The following is a 22,537-nucleotide window of genomic DNA, read 5'->3' on the forward strand; positions in this document are numbered from 1 at the left end:
GTGCTTTGTCAGATAGGTTTGTAAATATTTTTTCTCATATTAGGTTTGCCTTTTCATTTGTATAATGAAGTCTTTTGATGTACAGATTTCCTAATTTTAATGTAAACCTCAAATTTATATTTAATGTAAATTTACATAAATGTAAATGTGATGTAAGTTGTAAAGTAACATGCAAACATGTATCCAATTGGTAAGTTATGGTTCATATTTTTTGGGTCTTAAGAAATCTTGGCCTACCCCAAAGACATGAATATTTAAGGGTATGTCAAAAAGTTTGTGGAAAAATGGAATTGAAATATTAATCTTTCCATGAACTTTTTGAAGACCCCTCATATTCCCCTATGTTATCTTCTAGAAACGTCATCATCTAACCTCCCACATTTAGATCTACCCTCTACCTAAAATTCTTTTTTGTTTAAGTGTGATGAAGGGGTAGAGATTCATGGTTTTCTGTTGAGATATTCAATTGACTGTTCAAATAACACTTTCCTCAACTGCATTGCATGCCACCCTTGTCATAAATTAAGTAACTATATATCTGTGGCTCTGTTTCTAGACTCCATTCCACTGGTCATTTGTTTATCCTCAGGCCACGGCCATGTATTTCTTTGTAATAATTACAATAAAAAAATAACTGTAATTATCATAATAATTATAATACCAGAAAAGTTATTTTTCAAAGCCCACAGATTGCTTTGGGGCAGGCAGTTTGTCTACCACTACTTCTAAGACTCCCAGCTATGTGACAGTGTCTTCATGTAGGCTCCAGTGGGACTAATCTGAGTCTTTCTTTCAGAATGAAATATTAATGGGACTAACTACTACTAATACTGCCACCACCACCACCACCACCACCACCACCATGTAGCTAACACTTACATAGCATTTACTATGTGCCAGGCACTCTTCTAAACACTGTACACATATTAACTCATTTAATCTTCCTAATAACTTTTTGAGTAGGTACTGTTAATCCCTTTTACAGATAAGGAAATTTAATCACAGCTTGCCCAAACCACACAGCTAGTAAGTGATGCAGCCAGGACTTGAACATAGATCTGTCTGGCTCCAGAGTTTGTGCTCTCCACCACTACCCTTGCTGCCTCTCTCATGGGCAAAGTTTAGGGGCCTGTGCATTTTTAAAGAGTATACAAAGTACACAACAGCTTTAAAAAACTTCTCTAGGGTTTATTTCATTATTAAATGATCAAGAGATACATCAAATGTTTCTAGGTAATCAATAAAATTAGGTATATAAGATGCAAAGTATAGTGACTTGGTGCTACAGAAATAAAAGATAATTGATCTTGTGGAAAATTATGCATGTGATCATAAAATTTAAATTGTGGCAATTGTGAACAAAGGAACCAACAGTGTATGAAAATTTGAATACGTTCTTATGTATCTAACCAAAATAAAAAGTAATATTGTATAAAACTAATTTAGAATGTTTTTAAAAATGTTTTTCTCTGTTTTAATTTATCAGCAAGTGAGCCAACTGATCCTATATCTTGAGATTTACCATTTAAAACAACATTTGCACTAATATTAACTTCTCACATGTGGAATGAGGGTTGAATTTCTTTCATATGCTTCAGAATGAGTGATTTTAAAAATCCTTGCCAGTACATTTATTTATCACTGCAGCTTTTAAAAATGCACCCTCATATTATGATCCTTCAGAAACTGGAGTTTCAAAGACTCAACTCATTAGACCTCCCTCTTTCTCCTCAGTCATCCTCAAGATTCAGGGCAACATGAAAAATTCAACTTTGGCAATGGCTGGAGACCCCCACTCCAGTAGTGCCATATTCCTATATGCTAGTTCATGAAATATACATTAATCAAACATGAGTCAGAAACACCAAATCTTTTATTATATATTTTCAATTCAGAAATATAAACAATATTTACAGAGCATTACACTTAAGCATTTACACAGTATTAACACAAAAAGCAGTCAGAAATACTGATTTGGGGCTTAATGACCATTACACTTGAAATATAAGGGCCTTTCAAGTACTTTATATGCAATGAAAAGGATTATTATAGAGTATGTTAAAGAAAAAGATCATGAAAAATTATTAGCTACATGACTCAGAATTTACTTCAATTATATTGCCTAAGTTTGTTTTCAATAAATCACCTTGTCAACATAACATGATAAATTTACAGTTTATTTGTTATTACAATATTTAAACATAATTAAAGAGCAAAACTTTGGAGGAGTGCTCTTAAAATATTAAGTAACTAAAAATTTATTAAAAACTATATTGGGAAAAATGTCATACATTATAGCTTAATAAATGTAAACCACATTAGAGATGTAAACACACTTCAAGGAAAGAGTATACTGACCTAATAAAACAGGTGTACGAATATAAGTACCACTACAGGAGATATTATATTGGGAAAAATGTCATACATTATAGCTTAATAAATGTAAACCACATTAGAGATGTAAACACACTTCATGGAAAGAGTATACTGACCTAATAAAACAGGTGTACGAATATAAGTACCACTACAGGAGATATATATTAATCTAATAGTGAATTAGTCCATTGTCAAACAGGGTTAGCAATTACAATGAAGAAAACTGAGAAAGCGAAAGTACAATTAAAAATTTCTAAGACAACTTAAAAATATTTTCCAACATTTATTTAACCCTAAATATGAAAAACATGAACATACTGAACTGAAAACTAGTCTTGAACTTGGAATCAAATAATTTTGTCAATATGAGAAAATGTAGGCATAACCCAGTTTATTAAATAATCTACAAATGGTGGAACTGTTTTGATTATTATTAAAAGTGTTATGCTGAAAGCAACATTTAGGGTTTTTTTTCTGCCTCATCTCAGTGCTAATTTATTATTTAGTAAATTAAATATCACGCATAATGGGGAAAGAATATTTTCCACTATGTCACATTATATATTCACAAAGCAAGTTATGTATTCACAAGTTATAAAAATAGATCTTTCTGCAGATAAAAACAAATAAGAGCAGAATAATTTGTATTACAAGTTTTGAAAAATATGGCACACTAACCTATCATGACATTTTTAGCCATGATTAAGTCTTTAAGTTATCTATTCAATAAATTAAATCAGAAATCTTTGATCCACCAATGTTTTGGATGCCAAATTCTTCTGTCCTACCGTATTACGGATAAGTCTAAAAATCTGGAAAATTAAAACAATTCAGAATTAAAATATACACAATGAAAATTAAATATGCACATCAATTAAAATATCCACATTAAATTAGATAATTCAACTATTTATTTTCATGTATCAGATATCTGAATTCCATGGTGATACAACAAATTACTTCAAGGCTATTATCATTTTTCATAATATCAAAGCAATGTATTTTCCTATTTAGAATAGATTTTTAATGAATTAATAGTACAAATCCGCTCATGTTCACAGGAATATACTTTTAAATATTTGGAAAGGCAACTTTCTTCTAACTCTGAAAGCTATGGAAACATCAAAAGAATCTACTTGCTAAGGACAGAGTTTGTTCATAATTCTAGATCTCTATCAAGGCCTAATAAATTACATCCTACTGATTTGTATACTTCCTTGATATAACGGAAAATATTTGGGCAATATTAATAACACCATTTCAAGAAGAACACATTAGGGGCTGGCCAGTTAGCTCAGTTGGTCAGAGTATGGTATTATATGACCAAGGTCAGGGGTTTGGATCCCCATAACAAAAACAAAAAAACAAAAAAAAGGAGCCAATTTGCCATTTCTTGAAATCTCCATTTCAGGCTTCACACTCATCCACACAGTTGTTTTTTACCCACACAGGCAGGGATATCTGAGTTACAAGCTAACGCGGCTTTTAGGTGCTGAGCCCTGAGCTAGACCTCCAGTGCTTGCTTTTTTATTACGTTAACATCTGGTGTAGGAGGTGAATGGGATTCTAATTACTGCTCACTTCTGTCTAGAAGACTGGTAGGTAAGCGTCTTCCTATCGATTCCTTTCATGCCTGCTCAAACAACTTATGTCCTCCAATAGACCCCAGTATTTCATTGCTACTAAAGGACAGAGTAGAATGTGGTTAGTTGAAATGTTATTGCTTCTTTTGGTAGGTTACCGATTCCTTTCATGCCTGCTCAAACAACTTATGTCCTCCAATAGACCCCAGTATTTCATCGCTACTAAAGGACAGAGTAGAATGTGGTTAGTTGAAATGTTATTGCTTCTTTTGGTAGGTTAGTGATATTCTAAACCTTTACAAATTCCTAGTGAAAGAAGACACTGTTACTGTCTACCATGAAAATAAATATCTATTTCCAACATATTTCTTTTAGAAGAAAAGCAGGAAAAATTTAAAAATTTACCTCTTGTTGTAGATATGTAAGGAAGGCTGCTAAAATAAAATTTTGGCTGGCCAAATCAACAACACAGAAGAAGAGCAGATCAAAAATAAGAAGGGTGGCTTCATTTCCATAATACAGAACACTGCTGAAAGAATAACCTTCATCTATTAAAAAAATTTATAAGATAAATTAGAAATTTAAAAATACAACAAATTTCTTATAAATTTCTGGTGCTAAAATTTGGATATTTAAAAACGTCATATTAGAAACCAGTAATACACACAATACTTCATGGCTTACATGAAAATAAACAAAAAGCATTAAGATTTAGCTAATCTAAGAGGTTAGTCAAAAAACTCACAGAAACTCATAAAAAGCAGTTTTAATATTAGGACCAAGGGTTGGTAATTGCTAGCAGTGTAAGTATACATAGTTAATACCTTTCAAAGACCAGTTAATGAATATTCTTTCTCTATTTCTTTATATAACTAAAGGCTAAATGATTCCTAGAAAGATTCTCTAAGACAGAATAAGTTAACAAAAACCCCAGCAAGGCATGGAGTATTACACAGTGTTCTAGAATTTCTGTCTCAAATAGTCCATTAAGGATTTGCTCTAAGACCTCTTCTCACTCCACAAGTGGGTTTTGTGTCCTTTTGGAGATGTGGACACCCTTTTTAAAAGACTCTAATGAACGCTATAGACCCTTTCACCAGAAGAAAAAAAAGTATTCATACACATCTTGTAAACAGTATCAGGTAAGTCCAGAGAACCACTGAAGCCACCCGTGGATACCCAGTTAGGAACCTGTTTCAGATGAGGGGATGACTGGGGTGCTGGTAATGCCCTTTCTGATCAGTGTGCTAGTTACAGAAATCTATTCAGTTTGTAAAAATTCACTGACCTGTAAGCTGTATCCTTAAGAAATATGCACTTCTGCATGTATATTATATTGTATATATAATTAAAAAAGTAAACAAACCTGTTTATTTTTACATGCTCTCCCTGGGTGATCTACCATTAACACTGCTCCAGCAATGAGTTCATACTGATGGCAACTCCCCAGCTTATTGTGTGCCTTTATTTTCTCCTAAGATCCAGTCCCTTATATTTAATGCTTTACTGGATACTTCTTCCTAGAAGGCCCAAATGATCCTCAAGATACAACATATTCCAAACTAAATTTATCCTCTTTTCCTCAAAACCTGGTCCTCCATCTGCATTCCGTCTTAGTGAAAAGCACCACCACCAACCACTTAGTCACATAAACTAGAGATCTGGATTATTTTTGACTACTCTTTCTCTCCTACCTCTTTTTCCACTTAACATCTCTAGCAATCCTTTCTTCTTTTTCCCCATTGCTACTGTCTTAGCGCATATTCTCAACATCTCCTGATGAAGATATATACATGGAAGAAGATAAGTCAGGAGGAGGAGGAAGAAACGTAGAAGGACGAGGAAGAACAAAGGAAAAAGGAAGAAGGAAGAAGAAAAGGAAGAAGGAAGAAAGAAGATGATTGTATTATCAGAACAGTAACAGCACCCCTTTACTGGGCGCCTACCCATAACAAATACTGTACTTGGTTCTTCATACATGATATTCCCACAAAACCTTTATACCTAATTTTATAGAGAGGACATTAAAGTTCAGAAACATTAAGCAACTTTTTCAAGTTCACATAGCTAGTAAACGGTGGTAGAGTCAGGTTTTGAATGTAAGACCAGAGACTTTGAAAGCTATTCTTAATGGCTAAGCTATATTGTTATAATAGTGTATCTCTCTAACTCAACCTGTACCCTATTGCCAGAGTAATTCTTCCAATTTACAGATCAGATCTGCTTAGTACGCTTCAATGATACCCATGTTCATTAGTTCATTAGCATTTACAAACTGTTTCGATCATATACCCCTATCAGAATAAAATGTTGCCCATGAATCCCCATAATAGATCTATTCTATTAATTACTACTCTCTATATAAATTTAAATATAAACTAAGAATGTCAGAATTGCATATAAACAAATACACATTTTAATATTTTCTTCCCATATCTCCACAGATCAACTTACACACATCTTGTGGGGCAAAAACTAAAAAAAAACTTTTTTTTTTGTTTTGAAGCACTGGTCTACAGGATAAAGTGGAACTCCTTAGCGTGTCACACAAGGCCTTTGGTATTTGCTATCTGCCCCCGGGGTCAAGCACACTCTCTCTCACTGTGTCCCACTTCAAGCCAGACTTCAAACATGGTTCACAAGTACATAATACATTCTGCACACTTCTTTTGATTCCCCTTTTCCCCTTCTGCATGAATGTCTTTGCTTCTCTCTCTTCTCCTGACCCTTCCTGTTTGACAAATAGCTGCTTATTTTTTTTCAAGACCCAGTTCAAACTTTTCCATATTGCCTCTTCTGGATTCACCCTGTGTCTGGTCAGATTTTCTGTTCTCCTTTCTGTCCCAAGTGTAACCTGTGCCTGCACAGGCTTCTATTCCAGCACCACTCCACTTATTTACCTGTCTTCCACAGTATACTAAACAATATGCCCAAGGGAGGGACCACTTATCTGTGTACCCCAGGACTGGCACTTCTGGCAAGCAACAACACATGAGTAAATGATAATAACTAGGCCAGGACACTGGTTATACCATTTCCATTTTTACCAATCCATACAACAGGTTATTGGGTCACATTACACAGGACATATACACTACCTACTTAATGATAAGAAACCAGGTTAAACCCCATCCTGTTACAAATATCTGTGATTCTTAAAAACTTCAATAAAATAAAAAATTAGATGTTAAATATTAAAGATTAATCACAAGTATTATTCTTTAAGTGTTTCCTAAGTTAGCCATTGAATAAACATTCCAATAAAATCTGAATTTTATGTTATTTGTTTTACTATCACTTCTAAGTGTACTGTTTATTTTTATTTATTTTTTTGATGGCTGGAAGGTAAAGGGATCTGAACCCTTGACCTTGTGTACTGTTGATTCTGAAATTCAGTTTTTTTGATTTTTATAGACTATTTTATATATTTTTTCCTGCTATATGATATAATAAAATAGAACACAGAAAACTACTATAATTCTATAAGGTTAACTGAGTTCATTATGTTTCCTTTGTTTTTATACAAAATTATAAAATGAAAAGAAAAATAACTGCAAGCACTTTTTTTTCAAACTCTGAAACAGTAATCAAGTTCAGTAAAGGCATTTGAAGGATACCATTGTAAAAGATGCTTTTTTCCATTGGTTCCATGAATTCCATTCCAAGAATTCTTTCAAGAAGCAACTTATCTTTAATAAAGTAATCCATTTCCTTATGAACCTAATATAAAAAGACAGAGCCGTTTCAAAAACAGCCGTGAAATAAATGCTTTCCAATTAATGTAAAATCAGATGGAGGGAAAATAAACAAATACACAGTATGCAAAGAAAGTCTGTTCTTCAGAAAAATTGAATTTACTAAACTGAGATTTATAGTAAAATTCTCTTTAAAAACGTTTTAAATTTTAAATGCCATTAGTAGTATTTAAGGCTAGATATACTGAAAATCAATTTATAACAAACTTTCAGGAATACAATCATAACATAATAATAATGATTCAATAATGAATAATAGTTATATTTTGGAAACTAATAAAATTCCAGTACAGACATATTTTATGGAATCATCATTATGCTAATAGACAACTAAAATCTCATTTTACTTTTACATAACCTAACTATCTTTAAGCCATAGTTTGTTAATATCTAGAAATATCTTTTTTAAAAATATCATTTCTAAGCATTACATTTGAAAGACAAAAAAAGAAAAACGGATCCTAAGTCCACTGATTTCGTTGACTGAAGAAATAATTGACATTCCCACTTAGCCTTTTAAAAATTGCATTTGATCCCAGTTTAAATATAAATGTTGACATACATACATGATCGATGAAAGAGCCAAGAAATTTATTCATTGTATGATATGCTTTTATACTCTGCTCAAAAGTACTTGTTGGTGTACTCAGTAGTCTAGCAGGGCCATTCTTCTAATGTAAAAAACCAGAAATGAATAAATGCAACATATCTTATGTTCTTGGTATTTAGATAACCTTAAATATTGGTAAAATATATGTGAACTATACATTATACGAACCTTTGTTAGTGTCTCATGAATTCTGTCATAGTGTTGTCTCATCTGGCTAGAAATTGCAACCTGAAAAGTTTGACCATCTGTGTTAGGTACCAAACCTCTTTGGCTACACAAATTTTCCTGAAAAGTTAAAGGATTTACATTAAGTTCAAAATTATAAAAAATTACAGGTCAAAAAGAAAATACAGTATTTTTCTTTTAGTTGGTATCACACATTACAAGATTCAAAAGGTAAGAGAAATTTATTGAAACAAAGAGATTCTAATACTATCTTAGGTTCCCATTCCCCTTGATTTTATTAATTTCCACATTTTTCTAATACATACTCCCCTGTAGGTCTTTATATTATCTCCTTCACTCTACTTTAGAAAATAATTCATACTAAGTTCATTTAATATTGATATTCTTAGCTTTCTTTATAATTAACCTTATTGGTCTTTAATGTATGCTGAAAAGTCTAGTCTTAGAATTAACTAGTTGTACAATTGTAAATGGTCTTTTTTGTTCTCTAAACACTTTTTAAATGTTTCCTTAATTAATTCCAATAAAGAGACAGTGATTCATGACCAAACAGCAAGTGTTATGGGCCACATGTCTATTTCAGGTCTCCTTGACAAGACTTAAATCCTGACAACCATGTCATGTAAAATTTTGTCCTACCCTACCTCCTAGCCAATTCCCATTGATGCTTCAAGATTAAGCTCAGGTTCTCTTGTATCCATGAAGCTTGTTCGCCTACTCCAGAACTTAATATTTTCCTTCTTTGTCTAAACCTAACTTGCAAACACAATATAGCACTTGGTTTTCTATAGACTTAACATGTCATGTAAAATTTTGTCCTACCCTACCTCCTAGCCAATTCCCATTGATGCTTCAAGATTAAGCTCAAGTTCTCTTGTATCCATGAAGCTTGTTCGCCTACTCCAGAACTTAATATTCTCCTTCTTTGTCTAAACCTAACTTGCAAACACAATATAGCACTTGGTTTTCTATAGACTTAAAGGAAGAATACATGTAGTGAATTTATTTTAAAACATGGTTTCTTCCCCTTGATTAAAAAAGTACATGCCACTGCAGAGAATTTATAAAATACAGTGAGAAACAAAAAAATTTTAAAATTACCTATAATCTCAACACCCAGAGATATGTTTTAATATATTTCCCTTCTAGTCCTTTTCCTAAGGCATACACATACGGGTAGCATAAAATTGGGATCACACTGATTTCTTTTTCACTTAATATTATATCCTGAGCAATTCCCCGTGTCATTAAATATTCTATAAAACATGACTTGAACATCTACTCAAGATTTCACCGTAAAGGTAAACCAATTTATTTAACATTCTCCAATTTTTATATTTTTTCCTCTACAAAAACCCCTGTGATTAAGATTGTGAATCTAATTAGCTGTTCATATTGCTAATTTTTCCTTGAGTTAAATTAATAAAATTAGTGAATCGAGATTATGAACTCTTAAAAATCTCTTGGCATATACTCCCAAAATGCTTTCTACAAAGTTTATAAAAATTTATACTGACACCAGCAATTTTGGGGGTGTCCATTTCACTGTGTCCTTAATACTATTAAATATTAGCTCAAAAAAAGAGTTTGCTAATTTGAGGAGGGGAAAACCATTATTTTTATATTTGGCTCTTTGATTATGAGTTAAAACATTTTTTAGAGATTTATAGTGTCTTCTCTTTCGTTATTTAAAAAAATCTTCTAGTCATTTTTCCACTGAGATTTTAATTTAGTGTTTTCTTATTGATTTCTATGACTTTCAATATTGTTATCAATATCTTTGTCATACTGTTATGAGCATTTTACCTTAATTTGCTATCTTTTATTTGATTATTTGATATGTAAATGTACTACTTTAGTAAAGTAAAATCAAATAATATTCCCTTTTTGATGCTTTCCATCCTTTATGCTTAGAATGTCATTCTTCAATCTGAAATATTCTTTTCTAGGTTCCTATGGCTTCATTTTTTACATTTAATGTTTTAATCCAGAGTAATTTCTAGTAGTTAACTAGGTGATCCAGTTCAATATATTAAATAAATTCTTCTCTGAGATGCCAATATCACATATCAAATTCTTACAAGTCACAGTTATGGCCCCTTAATCACTAAATCCCCTTGGTTTTTCCTCTTAAGTGTATCTTGTTCTTTTAAAAACTTTATTATGGAAGAACCACCATGCCATTATCATACCTAAAAAAAATTAATCATTAGTTAATATAATTTAACATTTAGTCCATTAAATCTCCCAGATTTCCTCCATAAAAATGTTTACAGTTGATTTGTCTGACTCAGGATCCAAACAAAGCCCACACATTGTATTTGACTGTTTCTTAAACTTTTCTTATTATGTAATAGTTTTTCCATCACCCCTCCTTTTTTTTCATGCTATTGATTTGTTTGGAGACATTGAGTCACTTGTCCAGTAAAGCATCCTACACTCTGGATCTGGCTAATTACTTCCTCTGGTGCTACATAATTTGTCCCTCTATCCCTTCCTTGTATTTCCTGCAAACTGGTAGTTACATCTAGAAGCTTGATTATATCAGGCCCAATTTTCTTAGGCAAAATACTTCATGGGTATGTTATGTACTTCCTAGTGTATCATATCTGGAAGCACATAATGTCAGTTTTCCTCTATCTTATTTATAGAAAAATTGAGTGCCAGTCTGGATTATGTCAACCTGATCCCTCATTATAAAAGTTATCTGTCAACATTTGCGTAATTATTTTAGCATCTATTGATGACTGCAGCCTTCATTCATTAATCAATTAGTCATTACGAAATGGTGATTTTCCAACTTAGAATTCCTTCTACTTTCTTCTATAAGGAAGAATTTCCCTCATGAATTATTTGGTTACTCTGAGACAGAGTTCATATAGGAACTGCAGGATAAAATAAGATTCTTTTCCTTTATCAATGTTCAAGGTAATGAGTTGGTACTCTAGCAACTTTCAAAAGTGACCAATGAGAATTTTAAAAAATATTATTATAAATCCTAGGTTAAGAAAAGAGAACCCATCTTTCAACTTAAAAACAAAAGGATGGGAGCTTCCAAAGAGCTGAACACATGGAGGTTCCGGAGGGTGGAGTGCTGAGGGAGGGCATGGAAGCTCCACACCCCTTCTCCCACACCTTGCCTGATGCATCTCTTCATCTGTATCCTTTGCACTATCCTTTATAATAAACCAGTAAATGTAAGTGTTACCCTGAGTTCTGTGAGCCACTCAGCAAATTAATCAAAACCAAGGAGGGGATCATGGAAACTCTGATTTACAGCCAGTTGGTCAAAAGCACAGGTAATTCAACCTGTAGCTTGCAACTGGCATCAGAAGTGGGGGTGGGGCGCAGTCTTGGGGACTAAACCCTCAACCTATGGGATCTGATGCTATCTCTAGGTAGATAGTGTAGGAATTGAATTGGAGGACACCCAGCTGCTATCCACTGGAGAAATGCTGGCTTGCTTAGTGTATGGGGAGAAACTCCCCCCACATTTGGTGTTAGAAGTGTGTTATGAGAGAACACATAACTGTGAGAGAAACTAAACTGAGTGTTTTTTTTTCCACTCAAAAGGTGTCAAAGGAGTGGTATTTGCTAGGATGGCCCTGGCTAAGGGATATGTGGTTTGGGAAGAGGAAGGATAAAAGGGTGGGGGATGAGTAACTTTTAATTCCTGTGTGGCCATATGGTCATCCATGGTATGGAGCAGCAGCTGTGCTGCACTCAGTTACTAAAGGTAAAAGTTACCAGTGGAATTTAGAGATGGATCCAACTCCTGGGGAGCTGGCTCACTGGATGCATAAGGAAATGCAAACTAATAAGAAGAAAGCGAAATATTCAATCCTTTGTTTATCGTTATCTGTAACAGCTAAAATGAAAGTAAAAGAGAGTGCTGGATCTGACCTTGATGCTAAACCAAGCTCAGATTTCAGTGAGTCTGAGCTCAGGCCACTAGCCTCAAAGTCACCTACAAATGGGGAAATTATGTAGAGACAACAGAAAGTACCTCTAAGACCTTTGGTCACCAAGATGGTAGTCAATGCGGGAGAAGGGAGAAACCAAGTAACTACTAAAACTAGAAGGTAAATGTGAAAGAATTGTCTCATTTGGTGGATCGGAATCATCAGCTCCCTAAGGCAGAATGGAGAAGTATGTTTGTATTGATGAAAGACCCACGGCTAACTATAGAACAATCACAGATGGCTGTACATGATCTAGACACATAAAAGGTTATTCCCAAAGAAGCAACTAGCCTGGTGGACTGGATAAAGAAATGGGACTGTCCATTTCCCCTTATAAATGCCAAGTGGAGACCCCAGATGAAGCTGATATGCTTTGTATGCAAGCCATGTGAGACTGGCTTTATGACGACCGGGATTATTCACTTGCTGATTATGCCCATTACCCAGGTAATGGCAAATGCAGTGGTTATGGGGGCTCCTTTTACATGAGCACCCCATGTTACCTTAGTTCTGTAAAACAGAGCTACAATCAGGGAAGCATGATAAAGTTTGCTGTCTCAGCTTTCCCTTATGGGTCTTACAGATGCTAATAAAAACAGGGTAATTAACAAGAGAATGGGGAAAGGCAGAGGGGAGGGTCAAGGCACTTATCCAGGAAGATGAAAATTTTTAAATGGTTATTAAGAAAGAAGGTGAATATAGAAAACTTTGATGCGATGAAACTAAGAGGAAAATGAAACGGAAGAATCATGGGACTCATCCCATGGGTAGAAATCTTTAGATGGTTATTAAGAAATGGAATGAATAAAATGGGCATAGATGTGATGAAAACAAAGGTCTCAATACATCCCTATCAAAGGTAGGGTGGACCAAAGGGATCCCTGGCTAGTCCCCCAACATTAAAGGGTTCCAAACAAGTTTGCTGTATTTACTGCAGTGTATAGCAATTTAAAAAGTCAGAACAAAGAGATAATAATGAAAAAACTGACCAACAATTGCTTTGGGCAGTAGTCAGGCAGGTTAATCAAGATAAAGATTGATGAAAGGGCCTAGTTCCCTTGGCTCAAACCCTTGCTGGGGACCCAAAGCCTTTGCCCAAGAGAAGGTAAATTGGTCAGGGGATGGTGAAGAGAAATTCTTGATGTGGGAGCCCCATACACTGTAGTACCAAGATTAATTGCTGAAGCTCTGATGTGGGCTACAATTAGATTAAGAGAACATAAAAATGTAAGGATTGGTAGAATTATGAAGGTTATAATGTTTAAATAGTCTTTACAAAAAGAAGTTGTCTCTTCTTTATCTAAACGTTTTATGGGAATGGATATTATGTCTGGCTGGGGAACACTTCCCCTACCTAGTATTGTAAAAACCAAAACCTGCTGATAAAATCCTAATGGAGGCTACAGTAAGGAAAGTAAGGGTTAATAGAATTAAAACTGACTAAATTATGGCAAAGGACATTGTATTCGATTGGGGAATGTTTCCCCTACCTATTACTATAAAACTGAAGGCATGTAAATCTGCCCTTCTAGCAATATTAATTGGACATACTAAATGGGAATCAATAAGATTGCCTATGCCCACAAAGTGTAGAAATGAAGCTGAAGTGCTGGTAGGGACAAATTCTGTTGGATAGTCCTAGATAGACCCTAGACTGGGGCTTTGTAGCAAAAAGTCTGTGAGCACCTCCTAGAGACTACTACTGGGACTTTGAACAAGAGAATTTAAATGGTTTACATGGGATCATGCTTACTGGGAAATGCAAGAAAGAGATACAAGCAGGGAGCGAGCCTCTTTTACCCTAGGACTGACTCTGGAACCATGTGAGAAACTACTAAATTCTACAGCGCCCTATAAACAGCTCTCAACTGACCAATATCTGCTGGATTGGGGGATGGCAATTCCAAGGTGAATGGACAACATCCTATTTAGAAGGTGCTACTCTGATTAAAGAAGGTAAAATCAAACCAGCTTGGTGGACTGAATTGCATGCTGTTTTCCTAGCAGTGGTAGAAGGACAGGGGTAAAAGCCCCTATGTTTGGGTTTTTACTGATTCGCGGACAGTGGCCACTGGCCTGACTATATGGCCAAGCTGGAGGGCAATGGAAACCTGGCTTACTAAAGGAAAGCCTGTATGGGGCACAGCCCTATGGACATCTGAGGGGTACATTAAAGTAGAACATGTCAATACTCATCAGAAGAGCCTTCTTCCAGGTTTTGGTGTGCTTCCTTGAGGTGGCCACCTGGGTCCATGAATGAGAGGATATGAGGGTACTGCAGCAAGGCAGAGATGGGCTAGAGGTAGACATATTCCTCTTGCACCCTCTCAGGCACATGACGCCAATAAGAGCTATTCTTGTTAGCAGAGAGACAGACTGCCAATGGCTATGAGGCAGATTCCCTGGTGGCACGGCCCTACACATAGCCGGCAAGTGAGACTAATGCTGGTAGTCCTAGGGGGGGCTACATGAGTCTTGACAGGAATAGACACTGATTCTGGACTGGGTTTAGCTTACCCAGTGAAAGATACAAATGCTCAGAGTGCTATAGAAAAACCAGAACAGAAGATATTGCATGAATTTGGACAGCCAATCGTCATTTCTCTAAACCAAGGAACATACTGTACAGCCCATAATGTCCAACAATGGGCAGAAAGATACCCTCCTCAGAGTAATAGTATGATAGAGAAGTGGGTCAGGCAATTAATAAAACATTGGTTGTCTAAAATAGAGGGAGATAAAGGCATGAAGGGCTGGCTTACATGCTTTCATGAGTGTGAGCTCTCACTCAGTATGAGTGGGATTAAAGGAGTGTCCATGCTAGATTTTCCTCTGTTTTCCTGGTGGTTCTAAGGAAGAGGAGGGAAGGATGCTGGTATGACTACACAGTTCTTGCCAAACGGGGAGTATGTTGATACAATGATTATACTTTATTTTTCTTCCCCATATCACCTTGATTGTTATTACCTTTTTTTCTACCTGATACAGTAGTTCTAGGACCAGGTCTTGTAACTACAAGTGCTGGAAGCAGAGATTACTCTAACAATGTTTTTAAACATTATGTCAGAATTCCTAAGAGCCTGATAGGGGTGGGTTGTACCTTCACCCCATCTGACAAAATTGAGTTTAACAGTGAATGCAGCTACACTGCCTAGTGGTAAATATGGCTCACTAATTCTGCACCTATGTCCCTATTTGAATGGAAGTGGACTGAGGGGGAGGCACTTGCTAGAATGGTATTGCTACATGCAATCCAGATAAGCACAGTGGCTGAACCTAATGTCCCTTGCAAAGGTGAAAAAGCTTGGGTATTAATGGAGAAGGAGGAAATAGCAGCTGAAGGTAAAGAATGAATAAATGGGTTATGTAATCAGATAAGCACAGTGGCTGAACCTAATGTCCCTTGCAAAGGTGAAAAAGCTTGGATATTAATGGAGAAGGAGGAAATAGCAGCTGAAGGTAAAGAATGAATAAATGGGTTATGTAATGAGGAAAATCTATAATTACATTAACTCCTCAAAAGAGGCTCAGAGCAAGAGATGACATTGTCTCTTAGCTCAACTACTCCAGATGCCTCAAAGGGTGAAGCTATATGTGTGCTGAGACCACTCCTGCTTTTGGAACCTGACAAGATTGAATGACAGCCTGTAAACCTGAGTGGCCTCATCCTGGGACACACATTCATATGATATGATGATGGACTGAACTAATTATTAATGACTGAATGGGACTCTCTTTGATGTAAGGGATCCGTGTTTGAAGACCAGGTAGTGGACTATGATATTGTTTTTTTTGGCAGCTGGCCGGTTTGGGGATCTGAGGACTGTGATATTGTGAAATACAGTATATATTTGGTGTTTGTCCCAGGTCCTGTCCTTTTCCTGGTAGTCAACTCCTAAAATCCTTAGAATCTCCAAAGTGGTACCCTTTGACTGATAGCTGGCAGCCCCTAGCAAGCTCCAGAATGGGGGCTGGTCACAGGAAAGACCAAGGCATGACATTCAGTCCCACCCCACTACCTCCAGGAAGGGGAGAGTGGCTGGAGGTTAAGATGACTGTCAATGGCCAATGATTTAATCAATCATGCCTATGGAATGAAGCTTCCAAAAAAGCCCAAAGGCCTGGCTTCAGAGAGCTTCTGGATTGCTGAGCATTCTGGAGGGTGATGTGCCTAAAGAGGGCAAGGAAGCTCTGTGCCCCTTTACCCATATCTCACCCGGTGCATCTCTTCATCTGTATCCTTTGTAATAAACCAATAAATGTTAAAAAAAAAAAGGGGGGGGACGTACAGTACATCAGTACATTCATACCGCTTCTCTTTTAAGATTGATATTCATTTCCTCCATATTAGTATCTGCATGCCCATGTACTGATCTGCCATGAATGTAATATCCAAAACATTTGTGGGATAATAGAAACACTGATATCTACAGAAAGAAAAAGAAGAAAAAGGAGCAATTAGCAAGTGATCTGCAAAACAATACAAAATTAAGTTTTTCTTAAAATTGCTTCCTTTTTCCCAAAATAATGCACATTGAATTCTTGGGAAATATATGAAAAGGATTACAAGTAATAAAAGGCCCTTTGACTGATAGCTGGCAGCCCCTAGCAAGCTCCAGAATGGGGGCTGGTCACAGGAAAGACCAAGGCATGACATTCAGTCCCACCCCACTACCTCCAGGAAGGGGAGAGTGGCTGGAGGTTAAGATGACTGTCAATGGCCAATGATTTAATCAATCATGCCTATGGAATGAAGCTTCCAAAAAAGCCCAAAGGCCTGGCTTCAGAGAGCTTCTGGATTGCTGAGCATTCTGGAGGGTGATGTGCCTAAAGAGGGCAAGGAAGCTCTGTGCCCCTTTACCCATATCTCACCCGGTGCATCTCTTCATCTGTATCCTTTGTAATAAACCAATAAATGTTAAAAAAAAAAAGTGACAGGCCCTTCCTTTGAGCAGAACAAACTGCTTTTCAGCTGAAAGACAGTGCAGCTAGGTGAGGCCATGTGTATAAGCTCTAGCCAAGGAGATACTGACTAGCATTTCTAAAAAGGCTCTTAAAGAGGAGAGCTCACCTCCACTGACTCTCTCTCACAACTCCATCAGCCATTATGGACCCTAAATGGACCTTGGAAGTCCCATGTAGCAGAACAGAACAACAGTTCTGGGTCCTGACAGCAGCACTGGGCCACCATTCCAGCCCTGCACTACTGACCTCTGCTCTTTTTCATGGGAGAGGTAAAGTTCTCTTATTTCAGCCACTTCTCTTTTGTTGTTGTTGTTACAATTTAACCACATATGAAAAGCTTTAGATGGTATTCCTTTAAATTCTCTACCTCCAGATGAATCTGATATATTCACAAAACATTACTGGTATAGTACAAAATATTTCCTTACTATTATATTGATATAAACATCAAACCCCATACTCTCTTGATCCCATCTTATTTCAAATTTTAATTTCTGTTTATCTTCCTTTTCTGGTTGTCAACTATCCCTCACTAGCTCTATCCCTGTAGTTTCAAGTTTGAACAAGTCTCATCAATTTAAAAGAAATGTGAATTTAAAAACTCAATTCTCCTGTGTCCAATTCTGTAGAAATAAGCTCTCTTAAAGGGATTTTAATCCCAAGAGATCTTTAAAAATAGGCTATTTTAGCTATTAGCTATAGGAAGTTAAACCTGGGTTTTACAGAGGTTCCATCTTCATTTGCTGATTATAAAAGTTAAAGCAATTTTTAATCAAAACTGAAAGTCTCTTTTTGTTCATGGGAGTATCCACATGATAAAGAAGTGTAGATGTTACAGTTAAATGCTTTAGCTTATGCTTCTTTTTTTTTTCTTTCCTTCTTTTCATTTTTTGTTTTTTAACTTTAAGAAGAGAAGTTAATGTAGAAAAGAAATTCTGCTAAAGCCATGGGACCTGAGGCTAACAAGATTTACTTTTAGTTTCAGTCATTTCAATAAAAAGAAAATTCCCCAAGGGGTACTTGCAATTTGAGTGAGATGTGATGATACAAAAATAAATGTAAACAATAAGTTACATTTCAAAGGAAAGAAAATATTTAGGGTAGCTTAGTTGTCCCTGTAATTACATAAAAATTAAACATGGGTCTGTCCTATGACTAGAAAGCTACAGACTTTCAAATACCTTTCAGAGCCCCACTATTGACAAGAATGTGAACTCTGAAATCAGGCTGGCTAGGTTCAAATTCCAGTTCGGCCAATTACTAGTCGCATGACCTTAGGCAATTATTTAACCTCCCCATGCCTTAGTTTCCTCATCTGTAAAATGAGAATAATAAAACCTATCTCTCAGGGTTACTGTAAAGATTAAGTAGTTAATATGTATAAAGCAATTAATCAGCATAGTGCCTGGATAATATAATAGATGAATTAGCTTTTATTATGGTTGCTCTTGTCACCTTTCTGCTACAGAAATCAGGATGTGGTCAATATTTGAGGGTAATGAGTATGTAAGCAGAGTCAAGAATCTCTTGTTACCTGTACAATTCCAATAACCAGCCAAAGAGCAGTAGACACTGCATATCTCAAAATGCGGCTATAAGGAGCTATGTAGCTAGGTGGGCTTCTGGAAAGACTAGAGGATGAGTCCATTAATGCTAAGTTCTTGAATCCCACAATCTTGAGTAAAAAGGAAAAAATAATAATTTTAAGAGACATGGATAAAGAAAACTCTTCGAGACTGAAAATGGAACACTCCTCCCGATTCCTCACTTTAAAAACTAAAATATCCAAGTTTGTACAAACAGTAGAAAATCTAGATACAAATAATTAGTATCTAGTATTTTAACTACAAAGTATTTATTATAAAATATTTAGTTTATTTGGTATCCTTCTCAATATGACTAAGGGCTAAATATAAACTTATTGTCATACATACTGAAAAAGCTCAAAATTTTCTGTTAAAGAAAAACCTTCTTCAGTAAATTACCAACTAGCATCTTATGAGTATTTAACATGTGTCAGGCACTATACTAATTTTTATAATTTAAAACAATATATTCCAAAATGTCTTCTGAAGAACATATCTTCTTTGATATGTACATGCATTTCACTGTAATTTGTAAAAGGCCATTCCTTTTAATGGCTTGATAACAATATTTCAACTTTAGAAATTCTACTGTCATGAAAACTTAGTTGGAATTATGTTAATTTAACATTTATGAAGCACCCATAAGTTGCATACAATTACATCAAACAATTATACCTCCAAAAAGAAGAGGACAGTAAGTACTTGAAAGAGTGGATTAATTTTTCTCACAGTCTGAATTTCATTCCATTCATTTGCTACAAAATATGTTCTCCATATGCTTACAGGAACAGTGGCACTCCGTACACCACCCTCACCTGGTCAGGGAGGTAAAATGGATAAGTGTTTCACCTTCTTTGTTCTGCAAGACTAGCAAAATAATTTTGGTACAAATGTTTATTTCAGTTACCTTCAACAGCTTTAAGAACCTTTCCTTTAGGTCTCTCCCAGTCAATAAAGAATATATCTATGGTAATCTGGGATATGAGCTTATGCAAAAATTGCAGAGCCTGAGAACGACATACAATAAAGACCTGAAAAGTATCAGCATTAAGCCTACTTACAAAACCAATATTATTTAAGAAACATACTGTAATCACAGGAATATATAATTTTTACAAGTGACTTCACATGAAGTTAAAATACCATTAGGGGATCACTAGAAGCTCATCAAATAGCTTGGAATTTAACAAATTCACAGAATTTTCATACACATATTAATTCACCTTCACTTTTCTTTGTAAAAGGAAACATCCTACCTCCTCCTCACATAGGAGCCTTGCATAATTGACTCTTTCCTGAGGTTTTCAGAGCATAATTTGTTTTGTGGATCATCTGACTTCTTTTTAAGTAAAATATTTTTCATCTGTAATTTGCTTGTCTAGTTTTAGGATGCTCTGTCTTTTTTTCTATCTCTGGTATTGAGATTTCTGATTTTAAAAAAATGTATTGCTGAAACACATTTTTTTCATTTATAGAAGCAATATGTTTAAACTGAGGCATTCTTCCTCGTAGATGCATTATTGATCAAACAAAGGATAAAAAAAAAAAGTATGGGATGATACCTCTCCTTAAAGATTTCCCAGTTCAGTGAGAAAAGCAGACATCTAATAATCATAATAAATATACACCTAATTCACCCTGTTGTGAATGCATCATCAGACTTTAAAGAAAAAAGTTAGCTATAATTCATGTTAATCCAAAATGGGATGAGATCTATCAAAGAGGCATGTAAGGAGCTTCACCTATGATAACATTAAAGTTGGGGGGAGAGGGGGTGCCATAGGAAGAAAAGGAAGAAAGGAATATGAAGAGAGAGAAAACAACATCTAAGATTTCAGCACTTTATCCAGAGTGGTATCTTTTAACCCTGATTAATAAAGACAAGATTCATGCCTAATGGCATTTCGTTCCATTGTGACTGCATCATCAGATTTTAAAGAAAAAAGTTAGCTATAACTCATGTTAATCCAAACCTATTTATGGCTTCTTTGAAAAAATTATTTAAGGAAGCTACCTATTATATCTATTATATAAAAATCAAGGTAGATTTCCTATGTAAAATAGAATAATTCAGGCATTCTTTCAAAACCAAAGTAAATTTTACCAAAATTTTGAAAGCATTTTAATTTTAAAGACTTACTAGTTTATTAGCAGGCCTTTTAAATTCAGTAATCTGTCCTTTGAAACTTACCTTCAGAGCAAAGGCACATCCCACATAAGTAACAAAACGTTCTTCTTGAACAGGCATTGGTAGCAAAACAGAGACAGACTTCTGTGCCTATAATAAAAGTTACTTAGTTAAATACAATCACACAAGACTTTTACTAAGCACAATTATAAACCAAATAAAGTGCAAAAGAGGGAGATAGCAGTGCATTCAATAAACTCGGCACACTCAGGGAATGGTGAATTTAGCACTTGCCTCAATACTTTGATCAGAAAGGCCCCCAAATAAAAATAGCTCCTTTATAAAGAGAGCTTACCAGTTATTCAGATATTGGCATTTGGGTTAAATTCAGACTCACTCACTTTGAAGAAAATAAGCCAATAAAGACCTGTTCCAACTGTGATGATAAAGAAAACATTGGCCAGATCGCCAGCATAGTACACCAAGAATTTCATAACTGTCTGCAATTTAAAAAAAGAATTACAACTGTTAAAGACTCCATCTACTTACCACTTTTGGTAACAATATCACTTTTAATAAGATATCATTCACCCAGTTTCTCAAGCCTGAAACCTTATTTCACAAATCCATGTATCACCCAGTTATAAAGACCAACTGAGTCCCCCTCCCAGATCCCTTTTGGATCCTTACCTTGCAGTCCGTTCCCAGTAGCCTCTGCCTCTTTTTCAAGCTTTCTCATCTTTTAGTATCTAAGAAAGTTGAAACTGCTTCCTAATTTTCCCTTAGTTGGGAACCCTCCATCCCAATCTATCTTCCACACTAGTACCAGAGTAGTTTTCTAAAATGTAAACTGAATTGTGTCACTCCCCTCACCAACATGTACAATGACTCCTCACCAAACTATAAATTCCTGACCTACAAGGTCCCACAACATAGACCAAAATGAACTTTTTAGCATCATCTACCAGTTATAACCACTTACTCAATGTTTAACCACTCCATACTTTCATCTCAAATACTCTGTGTGGTGAAATGAACATTGCCTTTATCAAATATTCTTCCCTTCCTCTCTCTGGCAAACTCTCGTGAGCTTTGAGGGCACAGACCATGCCTGTCTTTGCTCACTGTCACATCCCCCAGTGCCTGGGAGAGTGTCAGGCACTTAGACAGCAGACCCACAGTGATGACTGTGGAATGAACAGATAACCTAGCTGCAAGTTCACTTCTCTAAGAAGCCTTTCGTGACTATCTCAAGCAGTAAATCGAGCCCTTCTGCTCTGATTCCTTAGCACATTGGCTTTGGAGTCAGGAAAATACCCTGGTTAAACAAGTTACTATATGTAGCCTTTCTCATGCCCTTCATCAGCCAAATGGACATAATACTTA

At 35.5% G+C, this 22,537-nt stretch overlaps 1 protein-coding gene across 1 annotated transcript in view; it reads right to left on the reverse strand.

Moving 5' to 3' along the window:
• Window positions 1-1,855: 1,855 nt before the first annotated feature.
• Window positions 1,856-22,537, reverse strand: part of TMEM67 (transmembrane protein 67) — a 47,532-nt gene continuing 26,850 nt past the window's right edge. Inside the window, exons 17-28 of the mRNA XM_008576412.1 lie at window positions 21,553-21,651; window positions 21,215-21,301; window positions 19,931-20,030; window positions 19,699-19,838; window positions 18,972-19,112; window positions 16,783-16,899; window positions 8,493-8,609; window positions 8,281-8,385; window positions 7,577-7,679; window positions 4,365-4,507; window positions 2,419-3,188; window positions 1,856-2,284 (exon numbers count right to left, since the gene is read on the reverse strand). Coding sequence (XP_008574634.1) covers window positions 3,108-3,188; window positions 4,365-4,507; window positions 7,577-7,679; window positions 8,281-8,385; window positions 8,493-8,609; window positions 16,783-16,899; window positions 18,972-19,112; window positions 19,699-19,838; window positions 19,931-20,030; window positions 21,215-21,301; window positions 21,553-21,651 — 1,233 coding nt within the window. The 3' untranslated portion in view covers window positions 1,856-2,284; window positions 2,419-3,107. The remainder of the gene's footprint in view (window positions 2,285-2,418; window positions 3,189-4,364; window positions 4,508-7,576; window positions 7,680-8,280; window positions 8,386-8,492; window positions 8,610-16,782; window positions 16,900-18,971; window positions 19,113-19,698; window positions 19,839-19,930; window positions 20,031-21,214; window positions 21,302-21,552; window positions 21,652-22,537) is intronic.

The sequence above is a fragment of the Galeopterus variegatus genome, unplaced genomic scaffold (genome assembly GCF_000696425.1).
Source record: "Galeopterus variegatus unplaced genomic scaffold, G_variegatus-3.0.2 Scaffold1345, whole genome shotgun sequence".
Lineage (NCBI taxonomy): Eukaryota > Metazoa > Chordata > Mammalia > Dermoptera > Cynocephalidae > Galeopterus > Galeopterus variegatus.